This window comes from Spermophilus citellus (genome assembly GCF_964194105.1).
Source record: "Spermophilus citellus genome assembly, contig: SCAFFOLD_130, whole genome shotgun sequence".
In the NCBI taxonomy this organism is placed as follows: Eukaryota; Metazoa; Chordata; class Mammalia; order Rodentia; family Sciuridae; genus Spermophilus; species Spermophilus citellus.
The window spans coordinates 1264518-1282103 of NW_027672818.1; the positions used below are offsets into that span (position 1 = coordinate 1264518).

The 17586-nt window shown below is 45.2% G+C and overlaps 1 protein-coding gene across 1 annotated transcript in view; it reads right to left on the reverse strand.

Moving 5' to 3' along the window:
- LOC308640565 (diacylglycerol kinase gamma-like) overlaps positions 1–17586 on the reverse strand; it is a gene marked incomplete at both ends in the record, with an annotated part of 36245 nt that overhangs the window by 256 nt on the left and 18403 nt on the right. The window contains 7 exons of the mRNA XM_081312426.1: positions 302–361; positions 2305–2397; positions 3394–3510; positions 6417–6505; positions 8219–8336; positions 13266–13388; positions 14058–14132. Of these exons, the coding sequence (XP_081168552.1) occupies positions 302–361; positions 2305–2397; positions 3394–3510; positions 6417–6505; positions 8219–8336; positions 13266–13388; positions 14058–14132 (675 nt within the window). The remainder of the gene's footprint in view (positions 1–301; positions 362–2304; positions 2398–3393; positions 3511–6416; positions 6506–8218; positions 8337–13265; positions 13389–14057; positions 14133–17586) is intronic.

Here is a 17586-nt window from a genome sequence, read left to right on the forward strand (position 1 = left end):
GCCACACTTTTGTTATAGTTTAGGAGGTCTGCACACTGAAGGCTTATGTAATTTGCTCCCACAGAGGTGATCAAGCCAATTATACCAGCGATGGTATAATATACCTTCTCACCACTTGCCTACAGTGTGGCGGTCAAAGGTAACTCCAGAGGCCTGGAATAAAGTGTCCTCCTGCGTGACAGAATTGATCAGATGAGAAAGCAAATGTTGAGTACATTTCCTTAGAACCCAAACCCCGGCCTCCCGGCCACTGTCTTGGACCCATTTGGAATAAGCAACTGGACTGCAATCCGTGAGATACCTGCATTACAAGCTCGCCCTTGGCTGCCATACTGCCATCAGACTTTCCACCTTGTCTGTCCTGTGAGGAGAAAGGAAAGACAAGCATCTATTGAAAGAAAAATAAAAACCTAATATAAGGGAAGAGATCTGGTGAAAACAAATGGCTATCAGCTCTGGAGGCTGAGGTAGGAGGATGGCAAGTTCAAAGCCAGCCTCAGCAACTTAGTGAGGCCCTATGCAACTCAACGAGACCCTGTCTATACATAAAATACAAATAAATAAATAAATAAAGCACTGGGGCTATGACTCAGTGGTTGTGCACCCCTGGGTTCAATCCCTGGTACCATAAAAACAAAATAAAAAACCCAACAACAACAAATAACTAGTATCAGCAAAGCCAGGTCAGTGTGAGTAGTTTTTCAATGTGGGACTTTGGATTTCAGGAAAGGAACGCAAACCTATGAGTTTCTCTGGGACTCTCCAGGACCCTGTCAATACTTGATCTGACTTTAACCTTGAGACACAGGCAAGGGACACAGGAGGAGACGTTACTAAAATTGGCAGAAATCTAATTTGTTGATGGAGAAGCTTGGACTATAAAAAGCAAGGTCTCACACTAAGCTTCTCTGCTTAGCATTATCTAATGATACAGCTTTCAGTCGTGGTTCTTGGTTTTGTATTTATTATTTTATTGAGGTTTACTTAGCTTACAGCAAAATGCTCAATTTGAAATTGGACAGTTTGATGAATTTTTGCATATGTATGAGCCCTTAGAACTGCAGCCCCTCCAAGTATAGCCCTGTGTGACTCCAAGATCACATTGGTTTTGCTTGGCTTTTGGATTTTATAGAGAGGGAATCAGAGAGAGTGCCTTTGTTTTTTTGAGTCTAGTTCTTTAATTCAGCATTATATCATTAAAATACTGTTTTTGCATGGGAGCACAATTTGTTCTTTCCCACTGCAATGTGGTATTCCATTACATGAATACCATATGCCTATGGGTCTCAAATTATTTGTCTATCCTCCTGTTAATTGTCATTTAGATTTCTTCCAGTTTTGATTGCTATGAATAAAGTTGCCACAAACATTCTCATACATGTCTTACACACATGGAGTAAATGCTTGTACTTCTCAGAAAGATCCAAGAAGATGAATTGTTGGGTTATGGAGTTTGTATGTTTTATACTGCCAAATGATGTTCAAAAGGAAAATTTGTAGATTTTTAGTGAAAAAAAAATAACTGGTTAGGTCAAGGGCAAGAAGTGAGGAATCTGTGGAATGTGGCAACAATTTTAAGATGAGAAAGGAGTTAAATTGGTGCTTGTTTGAAAGAGGAATCTTGTTGGCCTGGTGGTGTGCACTCCAGTAATCCCAGCAACTCAGTAGGGCTGGGGCAGGAGGATCACAAGTTCTTTCCCACTGCAATGTGGTATTCCATTACATGAATACCATATGCCTATGGGAAATAAAAAATAAAAAGGGCTAGGGATGTAGCTCAGTGATAGAATGCTCCTGGGTTCAATCCCCAGTAACAAAAAAAAAAAAAAAAAAGAAAGAAAAGAGAGAAGAGTCTTCAATACAGGAGACCAAAAGTGTTTCAGGTGAGTATTAAAGGAGTTTAACTTTTCTTCTTTCTTTCTTTTCTCTGGAGTGTTAACACACTCCAGTGGAAGGCGTCAAGGTAGGGGTGATCCATGTTTGGACATAGCAGAGAGGTTCCGTAGGGGTAAAGGAGGAGAGAGACCTCACCCTGCTTTAGCTGTACTCTGCCCACAAGGTGCAAAGGGTGAACGGGCTTCCTCCATGGTCCATCTGGACCCGGCAGTTGGAACCAGTTGCATCTGAGGAGTTTTCTCTCACAGTCTGGCTGGCACAGCACTGACCCTTTCAAATGCACACTGAAAACACCAACCCTAAGAGTGGCTGGGGAAGCTCTCTGGGGGGCGGGGAGGTCTGAGTGCTGCCTACATCTGAACCACAAACTCAAGAGAAGCAGAGCTCTGGCTGGGCAGGAGGACTTACCCTGGTGACAGGACATATCGAGGTGGGCAGCAAAATATGGTCTCTGAGCTCCCCACCATCACACAACGTCGATAATTCACATTTGCGGTGAAACTGGAGGACAAGAGGGAGAGAAGAGTGAGAATGAGTGAAGGTGATCGAGGAACCAGCAGCTCGGAGGGTGCAGAGGTTTGCTGGGAGGCAAGCTGTCTAATGCCCCCTGAACTGTGAGCACGGCTGGCTCTGGAAGGATTGCTGAGAGTGTATATAGGTGTGTTGAAGGGTGCCAGGTCTGTCATGGGCAGAGAGAGGAGACCAAGAGCCGCCCGCCCGTGGCTACTGGAGCAAAACGGTTATGAGCGGGCCTTTGCCCTGCTCTCCCTGTTGATTCCAGAGCCCTCCTTGGATTTCTGCTCCCCAGGCTTAAAGACTCTGGAAGGGAGATCCCAGTGAGCAAACTTGTAAGTAAACCCTGCAACTCAACCTCTGCATTCTGAGTTCTGCAGTCTGGTTTGGAGACACCTCCTCTTGGAGGTTGAAACCTGATCAGGGGACAAGACATGGCTCTGAGTTGGATGTGGCAGGCAGGTGGGGCAGCTCAGTGGCTTCTAGAGGGGCTCCAGAAGGGCTGTGGACTCTTATCTTATGCTGTGGTTAGTGGCGGCAGGTGGAGGCCCCTGGACCAGGCAGTGAGGTTGCTGCAAGGAAAGTGTCTGAGGGGAAGGTGCCCCTTCCTTGGTGCCTCAAGGGGCAGGCACTCTAGTGGCTAATTCCTCTCCCACTCTGGCAGTGCCCTGGCCTCACATAGGTGAGGGAAGTGCATGGTCTAGCCTATTGTTCCCAGCCGCCTGGGCAGGCAGGCAATGGGCTGGGCAGCTTCTTAAGCAGTCCTTACTCCCGTGATTCTGGGGGTGTCCCCTCTCTCTGGGCAGCTTGGTAATTGATGGGAGCACCATTAGACTGAGGGCATGAAACAGAGGCTCTGGGGCCTTCCTAGCTTTATTAGCCTAAATCAGTTGTTCTCTGGTGGGATGTTCACTGCTCCCAGGCTGCAGCTTGAGCTAAAAAATCACACGGAAAAGAAGCAGGGCCACCTGGGCACCAACCCACCATCATCCGGCACAACACGCAGTGCCGCGCGGTGACACTCTGGTAGCACTTGATACTTTTGTGGCACCGGTCACACTTGACGGAGGAGTTCCCTTCCACCCACGCGTGCTGCATCACCTGTGGGAGGGAAGCGAAGGATACCAGGGAAGGCAGCAGAACCATGACCCTGGACCGGGGCTGCAGGAGGGTATGAGAGGAGTCCAGGAGGGGGGAAGGCTCTTTCCTATTTAGATGTTCATAGGATGCTGGCTCCCTCTCTGCCTGACTACCATTGTGCTAATCAAAGTAGATGAAAAATCACTGCGTCTGAGTTTTGAATTGCTCATTTGCCCTGGCAAGCAGCCAGAGTGAGCAACATCTCATCTGGAAGTCCATCTGTCTGTCTTGCAGAATTCCTCGAAGAGTGATGTGCTTGCATGGACCCTTTTCTAGAAGGCAGCACAGAGCAGGGAACATGGGAGGGCCTGGGCTGCAGACAAAACTGGTTGGAGTCACTGATTTTGAACTTCACAGCAGGGTGATTATTGACCAGTTCCTAGACCTTTCTGAGTCTCAGGTCCTTCATCTGTACAAATTGGTATGATACGTCCCACTCCTGAGTTTGTTGGGAGGATACAATAAGAAAACACACTCAGAAGGGCCTCCCTACAACAGTCCCCATCTTTTGAAGGTGCCCACTGTTGGATAACTAACTCCCTCCCCACTGCTCAGTCTGAGCTGCTCATCAGAACCATTTAGGAATTTTCTAGAAGTCATAGTGCCCACCCCACATTCTGAATGAATTAGTCTCTTATCATTAATATGTTCTAAAGTGTTCTGAGTGGTCATAACGTGCGGCCACGGTTGAAATGAACTCTAGATGAAGCTTAGACAAAAAGTCCAAGGAAACTAGTGAGGGTCCTAGTTTCACACAGTTTCCTGGAGAGCTAGTTGTACTCTGCTTCCTGCCCAGGAAGTGTACCCAGGGGAGGTTAGCAGCTTGGGAAGCAGGAGAGAATGTCTGTAGGTGAATGTGCATGTATACAGTACTGCTAAAGTAATGGCCCCTGACCTCCATCCAAGAGCCAGAATTACCAGCTGGCTCTGCTTGCAATGCCACAGGACTTCTCAGATTTCCATCAAGCTACCCTGAGCTGCAGAAGGAAGAGGATGTGAACCTTGGGGGAAGGTAGGGGTGCAGCACTGAGTGCCCAACTTCAAGCACAGTATTAAAATACATGAAAATGTACGAGACTATCCCATGCTTGTAATAAATAAGAATAAATGTTTTAAATTACTTAGCAATTAAATTGCTTGATGGCTCCCACTCTGGAATGTTTTTGGTAAAGATAACAGTTCCAAAAGTTGTTTCACACTCAGTTTGTAGCTTCTCACCTTCTGCCATATTGATTGTTGATAGAGCTAGGTTGGTTAATGGATGTGTCATCTATATGATCACATTGAATTTGCTCTGAGATCATTGTTATTTCTATTTTGCAGAGAGAAAAAGGCAAGGCTTCAGGGAGGTTAAGTGACTGGCCCTAGGTTCCAAGGCTGGTAAGTGGCCAAGCAGGGACCCACAGACAGGTCTCTGACTCCAAGTCCAGGGTTGTCTCCCCAGTGCCACATTGCCTTCTCTAGCCTCTCTGGGATCTGAAGAGATGGTGAGGGACTCGGGGTGTCCCTGCAGGCTCAGAAAATTGTGAATGTGCCCTGTTGGCCTCTCAGTGACCTCACTCTATTCTGAGTGGCAGGCAGCCAGAGTGCAGGGCCTAAGCCCAGAAGGCGCGCCAAGTGCCCCGGTGGAAAGCATGGGCATGGAAAGGGGTGTACATGGGGTGGTGTGGAGGGAGTAGACAAGAGGCCATGCGGTGTCCATGAGGCATGCAGAGGAGTCCCTGGAGGTGCCCTTCTCTCTCAGGAGTACTTCTAGGGGAGGGGTGGGTACTACTCCCACCTGCTAAACATCTCCCAACTCAGCTTCCTCAATAGAATCTTCCTTTTGCAGCAATGCAGAGTGCTCTGCCCTTAATTTTAAGGACACTCAATTTCCAGACTCCGCAAATGGCACCACTCAATGGCCAAGAAAGAAACCTGGGAGCCCTACCTCTTCCCCTCTTTCATTCTCTCATCACATCACCAAGTCCTGGTTACCTCCAAATTACCTCTCCTTAGTCAATGGAACAGTCAATACTCAATGATCTGCATGGCCCCAGGATGTCAGCACAGACATGGCCTCAGCCATGCAGACCCCACCCAGAGGGGCCCTCAATGCAACACTGACTTTTGCTTTAATTATGCCAAGAATTTGCCCCCGCTGTGATTTCTTTCTTACACCATGCTCAGAACAATTTACCTGACTTGCAAATTCAATCACTCCTTGATTGAAGCTCTTTGAGGACCCTGTGGCTGCACAGAAAACTCCTTTCCAATTCCTGAGCTGACCTTACAAGAAAGATCACTTCCAGGAGGAGTCTCTTTCTGAATAACATCTCCTGTCACTTCCCTTTAAGCACCCTCTGTTCCAGCCCCACCAAACTAAGTACAGATTCCAGAATAAGTCATGTCCTGGGCCTTTACACACTCTTTCTGCCTGGACTGCTTTTACTCTTCAATACCTCTTGAAGTCCTCCTGATAATAGCTTTAGGGCACAACTCAAATGCCACCTCCTTTGTGAAACTTTCCCTGGCTCCTCATCTGTGCCTCAAGCGTATGTTCCACAGAGCCTTATCATGATGGCACACCTCACTACTGTGCACTTGCTGACGTGTCTGTCCTTCCCTGTACACTGGGCAGTGCTTGAGCAGTCTGGGGACTTCCTCTTATAACCTGCGTGCCCCCTAGCACAGTGCAAGGCAAGTGGTGGGCACCGGGGAGATGCTGAATGGATTGATGGATGAATGGGATGATTTAAGGGTGATCCTCAAAGCAGAGAAGGGATGGGAGAAAGCTCCCAAAGCCCCTCCTGCCCCAGGACTCTGTGTGATGGACATGTTGCTCCAGATGCAGCATGCAGTAGAACAAGGCACCAGGTGTCACCAACCTCACCGCTCCTTTTGGCTTTTGAGCACGTTTTGACACACCCAGGAATGTTTTTGGATACACAGCGCTCATGGACAGTGTATTTACAATCTACAAAGAAAAAAAAATAATAATAAAGATATTTGAGTGACTCTCTAAGGAAGAGCCATCCCCCAACCTCCCAGCCAAGGCCAGTATCTCCTGCTGGATCTCCTCCTGTATCTCCTCCTGTGAAGGGCTGGGGACATGTGGAGCTGGCCTCGCCTAATGGACATTAAACAGCCTCCTACTGTTCCTTGAGCAGAGTCCCCAGTCATCTTCCAGTTCTGCTCCTGTGCCTCCACCTGGGCACACTGCCTTCCTCTGTGAGCAGTGAATGCAGCAGGGAAATGTCCCCAGAAAGGGGAGAGTGAAATGTCATCCTGCTTACTGTGCCCATGTCATATCATGGCATGTCAGGGAAGTTGGGGAGTGGACAGAAAGACCAGGGGTCTCTGGGAAGGCAGGCCAGGCTTCATGTCTGGCTCTGCCATTTGTAAGTCCACGTGATATTGGGTAAATTGTTTTATCTCTCTGAAATTGAGGGTTTTCTGCAAAATGGGCATAAATAGTCTTTTTCTTTGTAGGGATTTTGGCAGCATTAAATGACATAATTTACGTGAGGCACCATGTGCCTGGGTCAGAATAGCTATTCCAAATTACCACTGTTGTTTCTACTATTATGCAAATAGCAAAGGTCCACAGGCCTGGAACTTAAGAGGAATGAGAACTGGTCAGTGCAAAGTGCCAAGAAGGGGGATTTGAATGGGGCAAAAGGTCACTGGACACCTTCTTTAATTTGCTGAGGCCTGATCTTGATGGACAGCAGGCCCAACTCCACTAAGATGTCCTTTTGCTGAGGTCACATGTGCAGGTTAGAGGATCTGGATCACATGAAGGGACTTCCTTACTCAGTCTTTTTTTTTTCTTTTTGGTTCCAGGGATTGAACCCAGGGGTGCTTAACCACTAAGAAACTTCCCCAGACCATTTAAGACAGTTTTTAGTTTGAGACAGGGTTTTGCTTGGTTGCTGAGGGCCTCACTAAGTTGCTGAGGCTGGCGTTGAACTTGCGATCCTCCTGCCTCAGCTTCCTGAACTGCTGGAATTACAGGTGTGCACCGCCTCATCCAGCTCCGCATAGCCTTTGGTAGATTTCAGCTACTATTGATGTCCCTGTCTCGAGGTGGTTGGCAGGGCTGTGCGACCCCTTCAAAGACTTCTTGTGGGAGCCCCTTTCTCCCTGCTCCCCATATCCCCTTCTTCCCTGTCACCCTTTCTTTCTCTTTCTTATTTACATGGTTCTCCTCTTCATCTTTCCAGTCTCTCATTCCCCTTTTTCTCTCATCTCTCATTTGGGTTTTTTTCTTTACTAAATGGGTTGTCAAGTGAAACAAATGTCTCGCTTTAATTCTGATTATATTTTCAGAATCTAGAATGCATTGTTTCACTAATTCAAAGCTAAGCAAAACAAAACAGGTTCCTTTGAACATAAACATTGACTAGAAAACCCAATGAAAATCAGTATGAGATGCTTTTGAATGACATATGAACTTATTTTTTTCTAGGGGATCAGTGGCCCATTGACTCCAACCCTACTACAGGTCTTGTCCATTTGATGCTAAGATAGCACATACAGGCCTTCTTTACCCCTGCTGCTGGAACAAGAAGAGTGGTCCCTCAAGCTCAGAAGCAGAGAGACCTCGATTTTCCCTAGAATGGCCTGACCAACCATGCACAGAGCAGCACAGCAAAGTGGAGAAGAGGTTTAGGGGAAGTTTACTCACAAATGCAGCAGAGGCCTTGCTTCCGCACCCCCATCAGCATGATGTGGCAGAAATTGCAGTAGGTTGGCTTCTTAAAATGCTTCATGGTCCAGGCATGCCTCCCGTCCCCTTTTGAGCCCTGTAGGGGTACAGGAGGTGAGACCCTGAGCTTGCAGCCCCAGCTAGAGGAAGTGGGTGAGGGTGCCTCCTGCATGTTCTTTTTTCTAAACAGGACTCTTGTATATGGAAGGTAAGTCACTTATTTTTTAAAATTGTTTTAAATTTAAATAAAAAGTTCTTTTTGTGTTTCCTAAAATTAGCAAATATTAAAAACAAGAATGGGAGGGGGGATTAAATAAGCCCTCTTCAAATGGCCAGTGGAAGTGTAAATTAGAACAATTTGATCTATCTACATACCTATCCACCTATCATCTATGTCTATCTCTATCAACTGTCTATCTGTTAAATGTTTACAACTTTTGACTTGTAATTTTCCCTTCTGGGTCTCTCTCCTAAAGAAAGACAGATGAGCATTTTTGTGCTCTGCTGAGTGTTTAACCCAGCATTACTTAAAATAACGAAAAACTGGAATGTCCTATAGTCTCCAAATTACTAAAAGATTAATTGTAGTACACCAATATGACTTCATGTTAGAGGGCAACCAAAAAGTCATTTAAAGAATTATCTAATGGCATGAGAATGTGTTCATGATATATTGCTGAGTGAAAAAAAAAAAACAAACAGAAGGTAAATTTCATTATATATATATATATATATTTTGTAGCAGGGATTGAACCCAGGGACATTTAGCCACTGAACCACATCCCCAGTCCTTTTAAAAAATATTTTATTTAGAGACAGGGTCTTGCAAAGTTGCTTAGGGTCTCACTAAGTTGCTGAGGCCAGCTTTGAATTTGTGATCCTCCTGCCTCAGCTTCTGGAGCTGCTGGGATTATAGGCATGCGCCACTGCACCCGCTTGATGATATATTCTGATTTCAGACTTTGTGAACTAAGATATTTGATGGAAAGGAGTTTCACTGATCTGTCAACAGAGGTTAGCTATAGCTGACAGCATTGTGCATTATTTTGTTCTCTAGTTTCTCTTCTATATTTTCCAAATTTTCTACTCTATATACTAGTGTTCGAATAGAGAAAAAAATAGTTTAGTAAAATAATGTGCTCCTTGTACAAACTTTCTGCACACAGAAAAAATAGTAAAGAGCAAGACACAGAAAGAGAGGGATCATCTCCTCCAGATTTGGCTCAGAGGTGAAATCATCTTCACCCACTACACAGACCACGTTCCACACAATCACACTTCTTCTGGGGAACACTAAGTCTCCCACCTTGTGGCCCTGGGAGCTCAGTGTGGCTCCAGGCTGTGGCTTCAGGACATCCTTCCCCACATATACTAGTTCTGAAGACTCCATCACAAGAGTATCTCTGGGACTGGTCTGAAGGGAAAAAGTATGGTAGGTAATAAGGTGATGGGGTCCCACAGTCAGGGACATACAGTCCAATGTGCAGGACACAAGTCCAGACCTTACTTCTGTCCACTTATGCCTTTGTACTGGTCACTGTGGTCAGTCCTACTTCTGGCCCCACATCCTGCTTATGGTCTCTCCAGCAGCCCACATTCTTTTCCAAATGCTGGTCTCTTCCCCTGGTCTAGGTGAAGCTCATTCCTTCTCACCATCTCAAAACCCGGCTTCTTCCAGACCTGAGTTTTACAGAATTAATGTCCCTTCATCTAATGTCTCCACTTCAGGAAAGAGATACAAATGGATAATGATTTCCCAGATGACTGATTCATTCATTCAATCAGCAAACATCTATCTCAAGGTTTTATTTTTGCAAGAATTAAACTAAATAATGTAAGTGAAGCTCATAATCCACTGCCAAGTACATTAACATTTTTATTAAGTTCCTACTCTACAACAGCTATGGAGACATGAAAATAAATAGAGTGTGTATTTAGGAGTAAGGAGATTACATTGATTCCTAATCTACAGAGGAGAAACAGAGACTCTTGGACTATAACTAGCCCAAGACCATCTAGAGAATAAGTGATGGGGTCAGTAGTTGAACTGGGGGGTCCAGCTGGTCTCGGAGCCCAGGCTCCTTCCAGGCCTCTCTCCTACCTCCACCACCCAGGGTTTCCCTTCAAGGACAGAAAAGAAATTACAGCCCTTTTCAGAAGATGCAGCTTCTTCATGCATCTGAAAGGACTATCATTTCGTCTGAAAATACCCTTATTTGCTAAGTCAATCAGCTGGCTCGGCTTTCTCAGCTGCTGCTTTTCTAGATACAAGAAACCAATGGACAATGACTTGGAGCCAGGAAATGTTTCTGCTTAGGTTACAGCACCATCATGTGGTTTTTTCATTTCTGCACAGGGGAGGCTGCAGAATGTGGCAGTAGCCTTCAGGTTTTATGCCACTGCTACAATTTCACCCAGAGAGAGAGAGAGATATACGTTTCACATATGTCCTGTTTATGGATCCCCAGACTCCTCAGTGATCATCTGTGGGGTTGGAGGAGGCCAAACAAGCAATAGGACATTAAAGACATTTACTTAAGGGACTGGGGCTGTGGGCTCCGTGGTAGAGCACTTGCCTAGCAAGTGCTAGGCCTGGTTCAATCTTCAGCACCACATAAAAAGAAATAAACAAAATAAAGGTAAAAGGAAAAAGATGTAGTCATTGCCTTAAAAATGTTTTATTTAAAGTATATATTTAAAAATGAATGCAGGCCAGGCGAGGTGGCTCACACCTGTAATCCCAGCAGTTATGGAGGCTGAGACAGGAGGATTGTGATTTCAAACCTAGCCTCAGCAATGGTGAGGTGCTGAGCAATTCAGTGAGACCCTGTCTCTATATAAAACACAAAATAGGGCTGGGGATGTGGCTCAGTGGTTGAGTATCCCTGAGTTAAATCCCCTGTATCAAAAAATAAATTAAGAAAGAAAGAAAGAAAGAAAGAAAGAAAGAAAGAAAGAAAGAAAGAAAGAAAGAAAGAAAAAGAAAGCATAAAAGCTTTTGAATCAAAGTTGCTTTTATTTTCACTTGCCACTTTTGCTGATACAAATTATGATCCTCTACAAGGCTGATTTAGCATTTGGAAGAATGTTGAAGAAATAGTAAGGTTCTCTCCTCTATCCAGAAAATAGTGAGTCCTCTCATGCAGAGATGGTGGTATTTTGAACCTCACCAAGTCCAAATAGGGCAGAAAACAGAAATGGGTTCATTGTGATGAAAATGTCCTATCTTCATTTCCCAAATGAGGAAAACCAAACAATGGAGTTGGGATAGCACCCAGGCAGAACTTCCATTTTGATGGAAGTATTGATAGAAGAAGCTTACTCATTTGAGCATCCAGCTCATGTGGGTTCTTATACATATTGTTTCATGTGGGGTATGATGTTATGGAATGTGGCAGGTGGCCTCTGGTGCAGACCTGGTGTGTGCCCTTGGGTGAGTCCTTTCCCTCTCTAGACGTTAGTTTCTAAAATGGAAGGGACAAACCAGGGATGACAAGGTCTTTTCTGTCTCTAGGGCTCTAAGGATTAAGAAAGGAGTTGTGTAGATCCTGGTTCCTTGATCACCACTTAGCACTTGGGAAGAACTGGATATGCTGCAAGATAGGGCAGGACTCTTAGATCCTGAGCTTTGGAAATAAAGGCTCCACTCTAGTCCTGAGTTGCAGGCCTGTGGGATGGAGTTATGGGCCATGATAGTCAGCTTGAGGCTAACCTAACTTCACTTTCTATTTTATTTCTATGATACTTCAGAAGTCTCAAAGGAGTGGTCACACAACCTGTATGACTGTTCTGGTAAATCCTTAATGTCACCATTTACCCTTCTACAGGGTAATTTTCCTCCCTCAGGTATGGAAGTTAGTGTACTTGGTAAATAAGCAAAAAAAATGCAGTAACCCACTGGGTCAGATGCAGGCTATTATAACCATTGATTTCACATTAAGCCATTACATGAATCCCCTCCTATGATCCAACTGGGAGATTTCCCTGACTTTTCTTCCATTTGAATCTTTGATCAAGTTGTTCTGCCTGCATAAGCTTTCTCTTCCACCATCTTCTACCAGCCTCATCATACCCAACCTTGACAGCCAGAACAAACCTCCTTCTAGGTCCTTCCACCTGATCATTACTCTAAAGAATGTGCTATCAAAATCTCACACATTCTTCTTGGTCCACACTCCCCCCACCCCCAGTTTCTTCCTATTATTTTTACACTTATATGTGGGGAATTAGAAAGTGCAGGGTCTCTGGAGTCAGATACAAATCCTGGTTCTTCCTTTGCTTCTTAGGATCAGAACCTCAGTTTCCTATCTACACAAATTGGGATAAAAGTACCTACCTTATCTGGATGTTCTATTAAATAAGAGATCATTAATGAAAGCCACCCTGTAGCAGATCATTCTTTTTCCTCTTTCCCTCCTTCCCTTTCTCCTCCTTTCTTCTATCCTTCTCTAATTCTTACCATTTAAAAATATAATTTGTTGAAAAGATGGGAATCTTCCCTGAGGTTTTGTTTGCTTGGTACAAGAGGTTGAACCCAGGGGCACTCAACCCAGAGCCACATCTCAAACACTTTTTTATATTATATTTAGAGACAGAGTCTCACTGAGTTGCTCAGAGCCTTGCTAAGTTGCTGGGGCTGGCCTTGAACTCATGATCCTTCTGCCTCAGCCTCCTAAGCTGCTGGGACTATAGGCATGCACCACAGCACCTGGCATCTTTCTTAAAGTTTTTCTTCTACTTTTCCTGGTTGAGCATAAGCTTTTTGCAGGCAAACATCATATCTGTGCTTCTCACAACATGCAGAATAATGTTTTTAATTTATTAACAACTTAGCAAATGTTTACTGAAGGGATGAATATATTTGGAGCATGAATATAGGTAAAGAACTGAGAACAGAAAGGACTTTTGAGCCAATCCGAGGGCATGACAAGCCCTTGGGAAGTCTGGCTTAGAAACTAGAGACATTAACATGGATTCCAGTGTTCCAAGATGGCAAGGACCTTAGAACTCCAGCTTATCGACTTACAGAGTCATCCATCCCCAGGAGGACCAGCAGGGGGATAGTGGTCATCCCTCCGTGGACCCACTCCTGTAGAGACACAAAGCCATCCCGGTCGTAGTCCATCCCTTTCAACATCTCCTTCAATATCTGTGGAATCCAGAGAGTGACAAACATGTCCATTTTCATCCTTGATTTTTCTACCTCCCTCTGGCCGCTGCTTTCTTTTTCATCCTACATTACTCATTTTCTGTTTTATCCCTTTCCCCTCGTATTCAAAATGAGTAGAGCAGGGAGGGACAAGACTAGAAGTGAGGGGACCAGGGTCCTAAGTCCGACTCTGTCTTGACCTGACAGTATGGCCTTGGGCACATCACCCACCTCTTTGGGTAAAATAACACTATCATTGCAGAAGTGTAGGAAGGATTAGAGAAAATATGTACAAAGCAACTAATATAATTCCTGGTCCATAAGAAACCCTCACATGGAGTTAATGGTTGTTATTAATATTACCTGGTGATTGAGAAAAATCTCTAAAATTGTTTCTGGCTCAAATTCTCTGATCTATGAATTCTTGCTATAAGATTTTAGCTCTGGTGGAAAGGTTAGAGGAAGTTATGATTTCTGTTATTTCTACACTTTTTCTGCTGCCACCTACTTTTTTCTTATCAGAGAAGCAGCAGGTCACAGCATAGTACCCCAAAGAAGCTGTCAGTAAGGGAGCACCTGCACAGCCAACATTGGCACCGTGTCCTGAGTAGGTCCCACTCTTATTTTGAAAGCTCACTCCAAAGTCACCCCCTGCTTACAGAAACTCACAGGCCTTAGCTCCGTGGGATCCCACTCCAGATACTGGGCAACATGCAGCATTTGATTGACAATGCGATCCATCTCCTAGAAAACATCAGGGGAGAAAATATCAAGGGGTGATCCCAAAGAGATGTTATTAAGAGCAAAACTCAAAAGTGAGTCAAAGAGCTTTGTAATGTTTTGAACAACCAATAATAAAAAAAAAGTGGGTCAAGTGGGAAGATGGGCAGGACAGAGCATGAGAAGAAACCAGTGTTTCTTTACTTTTTTAAAAAGTTGTTCCAATATACACTCCCAATCACAATCTAAGAGGGCATGATACGGGATTGATCGATTGTAGCAGTGCTGGGGATTGAACCCAGGGCCTCATGTGTGCTAGGCAAGTACTCTACCACCGACCTACATCTCCAGCCCAGAAACTGGCATTTCATGAGGAGCTTACTGTTTGTTTCTGCCTTGACCACAGAGCCAATAGATGTTTACAAGAAGCATATGGTATGCAGAAAGCTCTCTCAGCACTGACTTCCTCCTGGGCCACCTTCCTTCCCTTATTCTGTCCTTTAACTAGAAAGGCATAGAGAGTCCACCTGCTTTCTTCCACAAATACAAACCAAGGAGGTTGTCACACCTTATCATTAGCAACTTGGGATCCGTCTCCCCTCTCTTAGGGGTCAGTTTCACTTGATTACTATACACTGAAATTTAGATTCATCCTTTGCATCATGGTCCAGCTCTGAACCCAGGACTCTATAAATAGGAAGTTATTGAGGGATGTTTGCCTGGTAAGTGAGCTTTTAGTTACCAAGGCCATACTTCATCTAAAAGATTTGTTGAGTGCTAATGAGTCAGTGTACAGAAAGCCCTACTGGAACACATCAGACTGAGAAATTATTTGGTGTCAAAGTTAGCATCTCATGCGTGGGCACCATCTAAGATGTTTGTAGTAAGATTGTTCTGGGGGGATGTGTGGGTGGACTCAAGCAAGGTTGAAAAGTATTACCTCCATCAGGGTGAACGCCAGATCAAAACAACAAGCTAAACCCCATTAGGGATTTAAAAATTACATTTCACTTAAATCAAAAGAGTAATCTATAGGAAAACTACAGGATAGGGCATTAGGTGAAGGCAAGGAAGTGGGCATAAATGTGGGGGACAGGGATTGGCAGAAGTTCCAAAGGAAAATAACTTGTGAATCTACTCGGGTCCAAGATTCAGTGAGAAAATATGATTCAGAAAGTGAGGAATAGATCCAGTTGTGGGCTGTGTAAATAAGAGAGTGGGCGGATTTCGGGAAGAACTGGTTCTCCAATGCCTACCCTGGTCAGGCCACAGTTGGATAAAGGGTCATGGAGTGGTGGGGTCTGTTGTGTGTCATATTTTAAGAATGGCATTGACAAACTGAAGCTTGTGCCAGGCAGGCATTTACAACTGCCTCATGAGAAACAATGTATGAACAGGGACACTTGGAGGAGATGTTGGGGAGATGCGACAACACTTCAAAGGCCTGTTGTATGGAACTGATTTCCACTTGTCTTGGTCAGCTACAGAGGGCAGAGGGAAGCTGAAGGACAGAGAAAAGGAAGAATCCAGGATCAGACTATACTTTGGCCTCCCTGTCGGGCTGGGGAAGTGTGAAGAGCATCAGGTCCTAGCAGAGAGACAGAGAGATGCCTTGAGTGCAGGAAGGTAGCTCTAACAGTCACCCCAGCAGAGAAAGGCTGTCTTGAGTCCCATCACGGGGATGGTTCAAAAAGAAGATGGAAGTCCATCAGCCAGGGATTCCAGGTGGGAAGTTCAACATGACAATTCTTTTCAGACTTGTTTCAGTCCACAAATGTCACCTGGAAAATATATCCGGGCTGGGCGTGGTGGTGCACACCTGTAATCCCAGTGACTCAGAAGGCTGAGGCAGGAGGATCACAAGTTCTAGGCCAGTCTCAGCAATTTAGCGAGGTCCTAATCAATCTAGTGAAAACCTCTCTCAAAATAAAAAGGGCTGGGATGTGGCTTAGTGGTAAAGTGCTCCTAGTTCAATCCCTGGTACTGGGGACAGGGGAGGAGAAAATAATACATTAGGAATTGAACCACTCTTGACCACTGACAGTGCTTCCACTCCGTGCACGGTTGCCATGATTTCATGCCTTAATTATTTTCATCACCTCCTAACTGGTACCCTTGCTTGCAACCCCTACAGTCTATACTCAACACAATAGCTCAAGCAAGCCTGCTAAAATAGAAGTCAATCATGTCATTCTGCTCAAAATCCTCAATGGTTTTCCATTTCTCCAGAGTAAAAGATATACCCTCTAATCACCCAGAAAGCCTGATGCACTTGGTAAAGTCCCCTCAGCACCATTCCATATCTTCTCTGATCCTAACTTCTATTACTTCCTTACTCTGACTCATCTGTTCACTCACTCTGGTCCAGTCACACAGGCCTCCAGTGAGTCCTCTAACACCCAAGCACCTCTCAGGACTTCTGCACTGGCTGTCCCCTCTGCCTGGAGGCTCCTCACCTAGATGGCCTCATGACTGACTCCCTCACCTCCTCTAGTCTCTGTTCAGAACCTCCTCCCCAGGAAGGCCCCTTGACAACCTTAGCCAAAGGTGCAAATCCCTCCATCAGCTGCCTCTCCTGCCTTTATTTTTTTTCTTAGCCCAGATCCTTCCTATGCTGTTTAATGTCAATGCTTGCACCCGACTGAAAGCTGCCCGAGGAGATGAAATTTTGTCCATTAGAGACATTGATGTATCTCCAGTGCTTAGAATAGTGCCTGACATCCAGGACACTCAGTGACCAAATGCTTGCTAGTCTGGAGCTGTCTGGTTGTTCCCTCAAATGCCTCAACCCACAGCACTGCCATGTGGCTGGAGGAGTCCCACACAGGCACCTGGGTTTCAAGGGAGTGGAGATAATTCTGTTGGTCGGGTGGACTTGTTCTCTTCCATCCTGTCTCTGGTCTGACTCAGCCCTTGCATTTCAACCTCACAGCCTTCCCATTACTGGGCCCTGATTCGAGGTGCCAGTCATGGCCATAGGGTCTATCTGATGTTGTGAACCTCCTTCCCTTTCTACTTTCTTCCTTTTCTATTCTTTCTCTCACTTTATGGTCCCTGAGCTGTCCCTGACACTTGCTGAAGGGGTGAGGTGAGTCACAACCTTTCTCAGGTGCAGTGGGATGGGATCAAGTGCTCAGAGCAGGCAGAACCAGCTGTTAGCACTGGGGAATGAGAGGAAAGCAAGGGTGACAGCAAAGCACACCGGCGGTCACCTCCTTTCCTCTCCTTCTTGCCCTGGTCTTGTTGCCTCAGTGGCCCCCTCCCCTTGGCTGCAGAAAATTTCAAGGGAAGTTTACGAATGGGGAAGTTAAATTAGATGAAATACTAAAACATCTCTGCAGTCCAAGATTTTATGATCCCAGGCTTCTGCAATGATAAGATAAATTGGGCTTCACCTTCTTTGGAAGTAAAAGGAAGGGGTTCGGCTCAGATTTCTGCAGCCATTATTAAGACATTGTAATTCCTATAAAGATGGAAT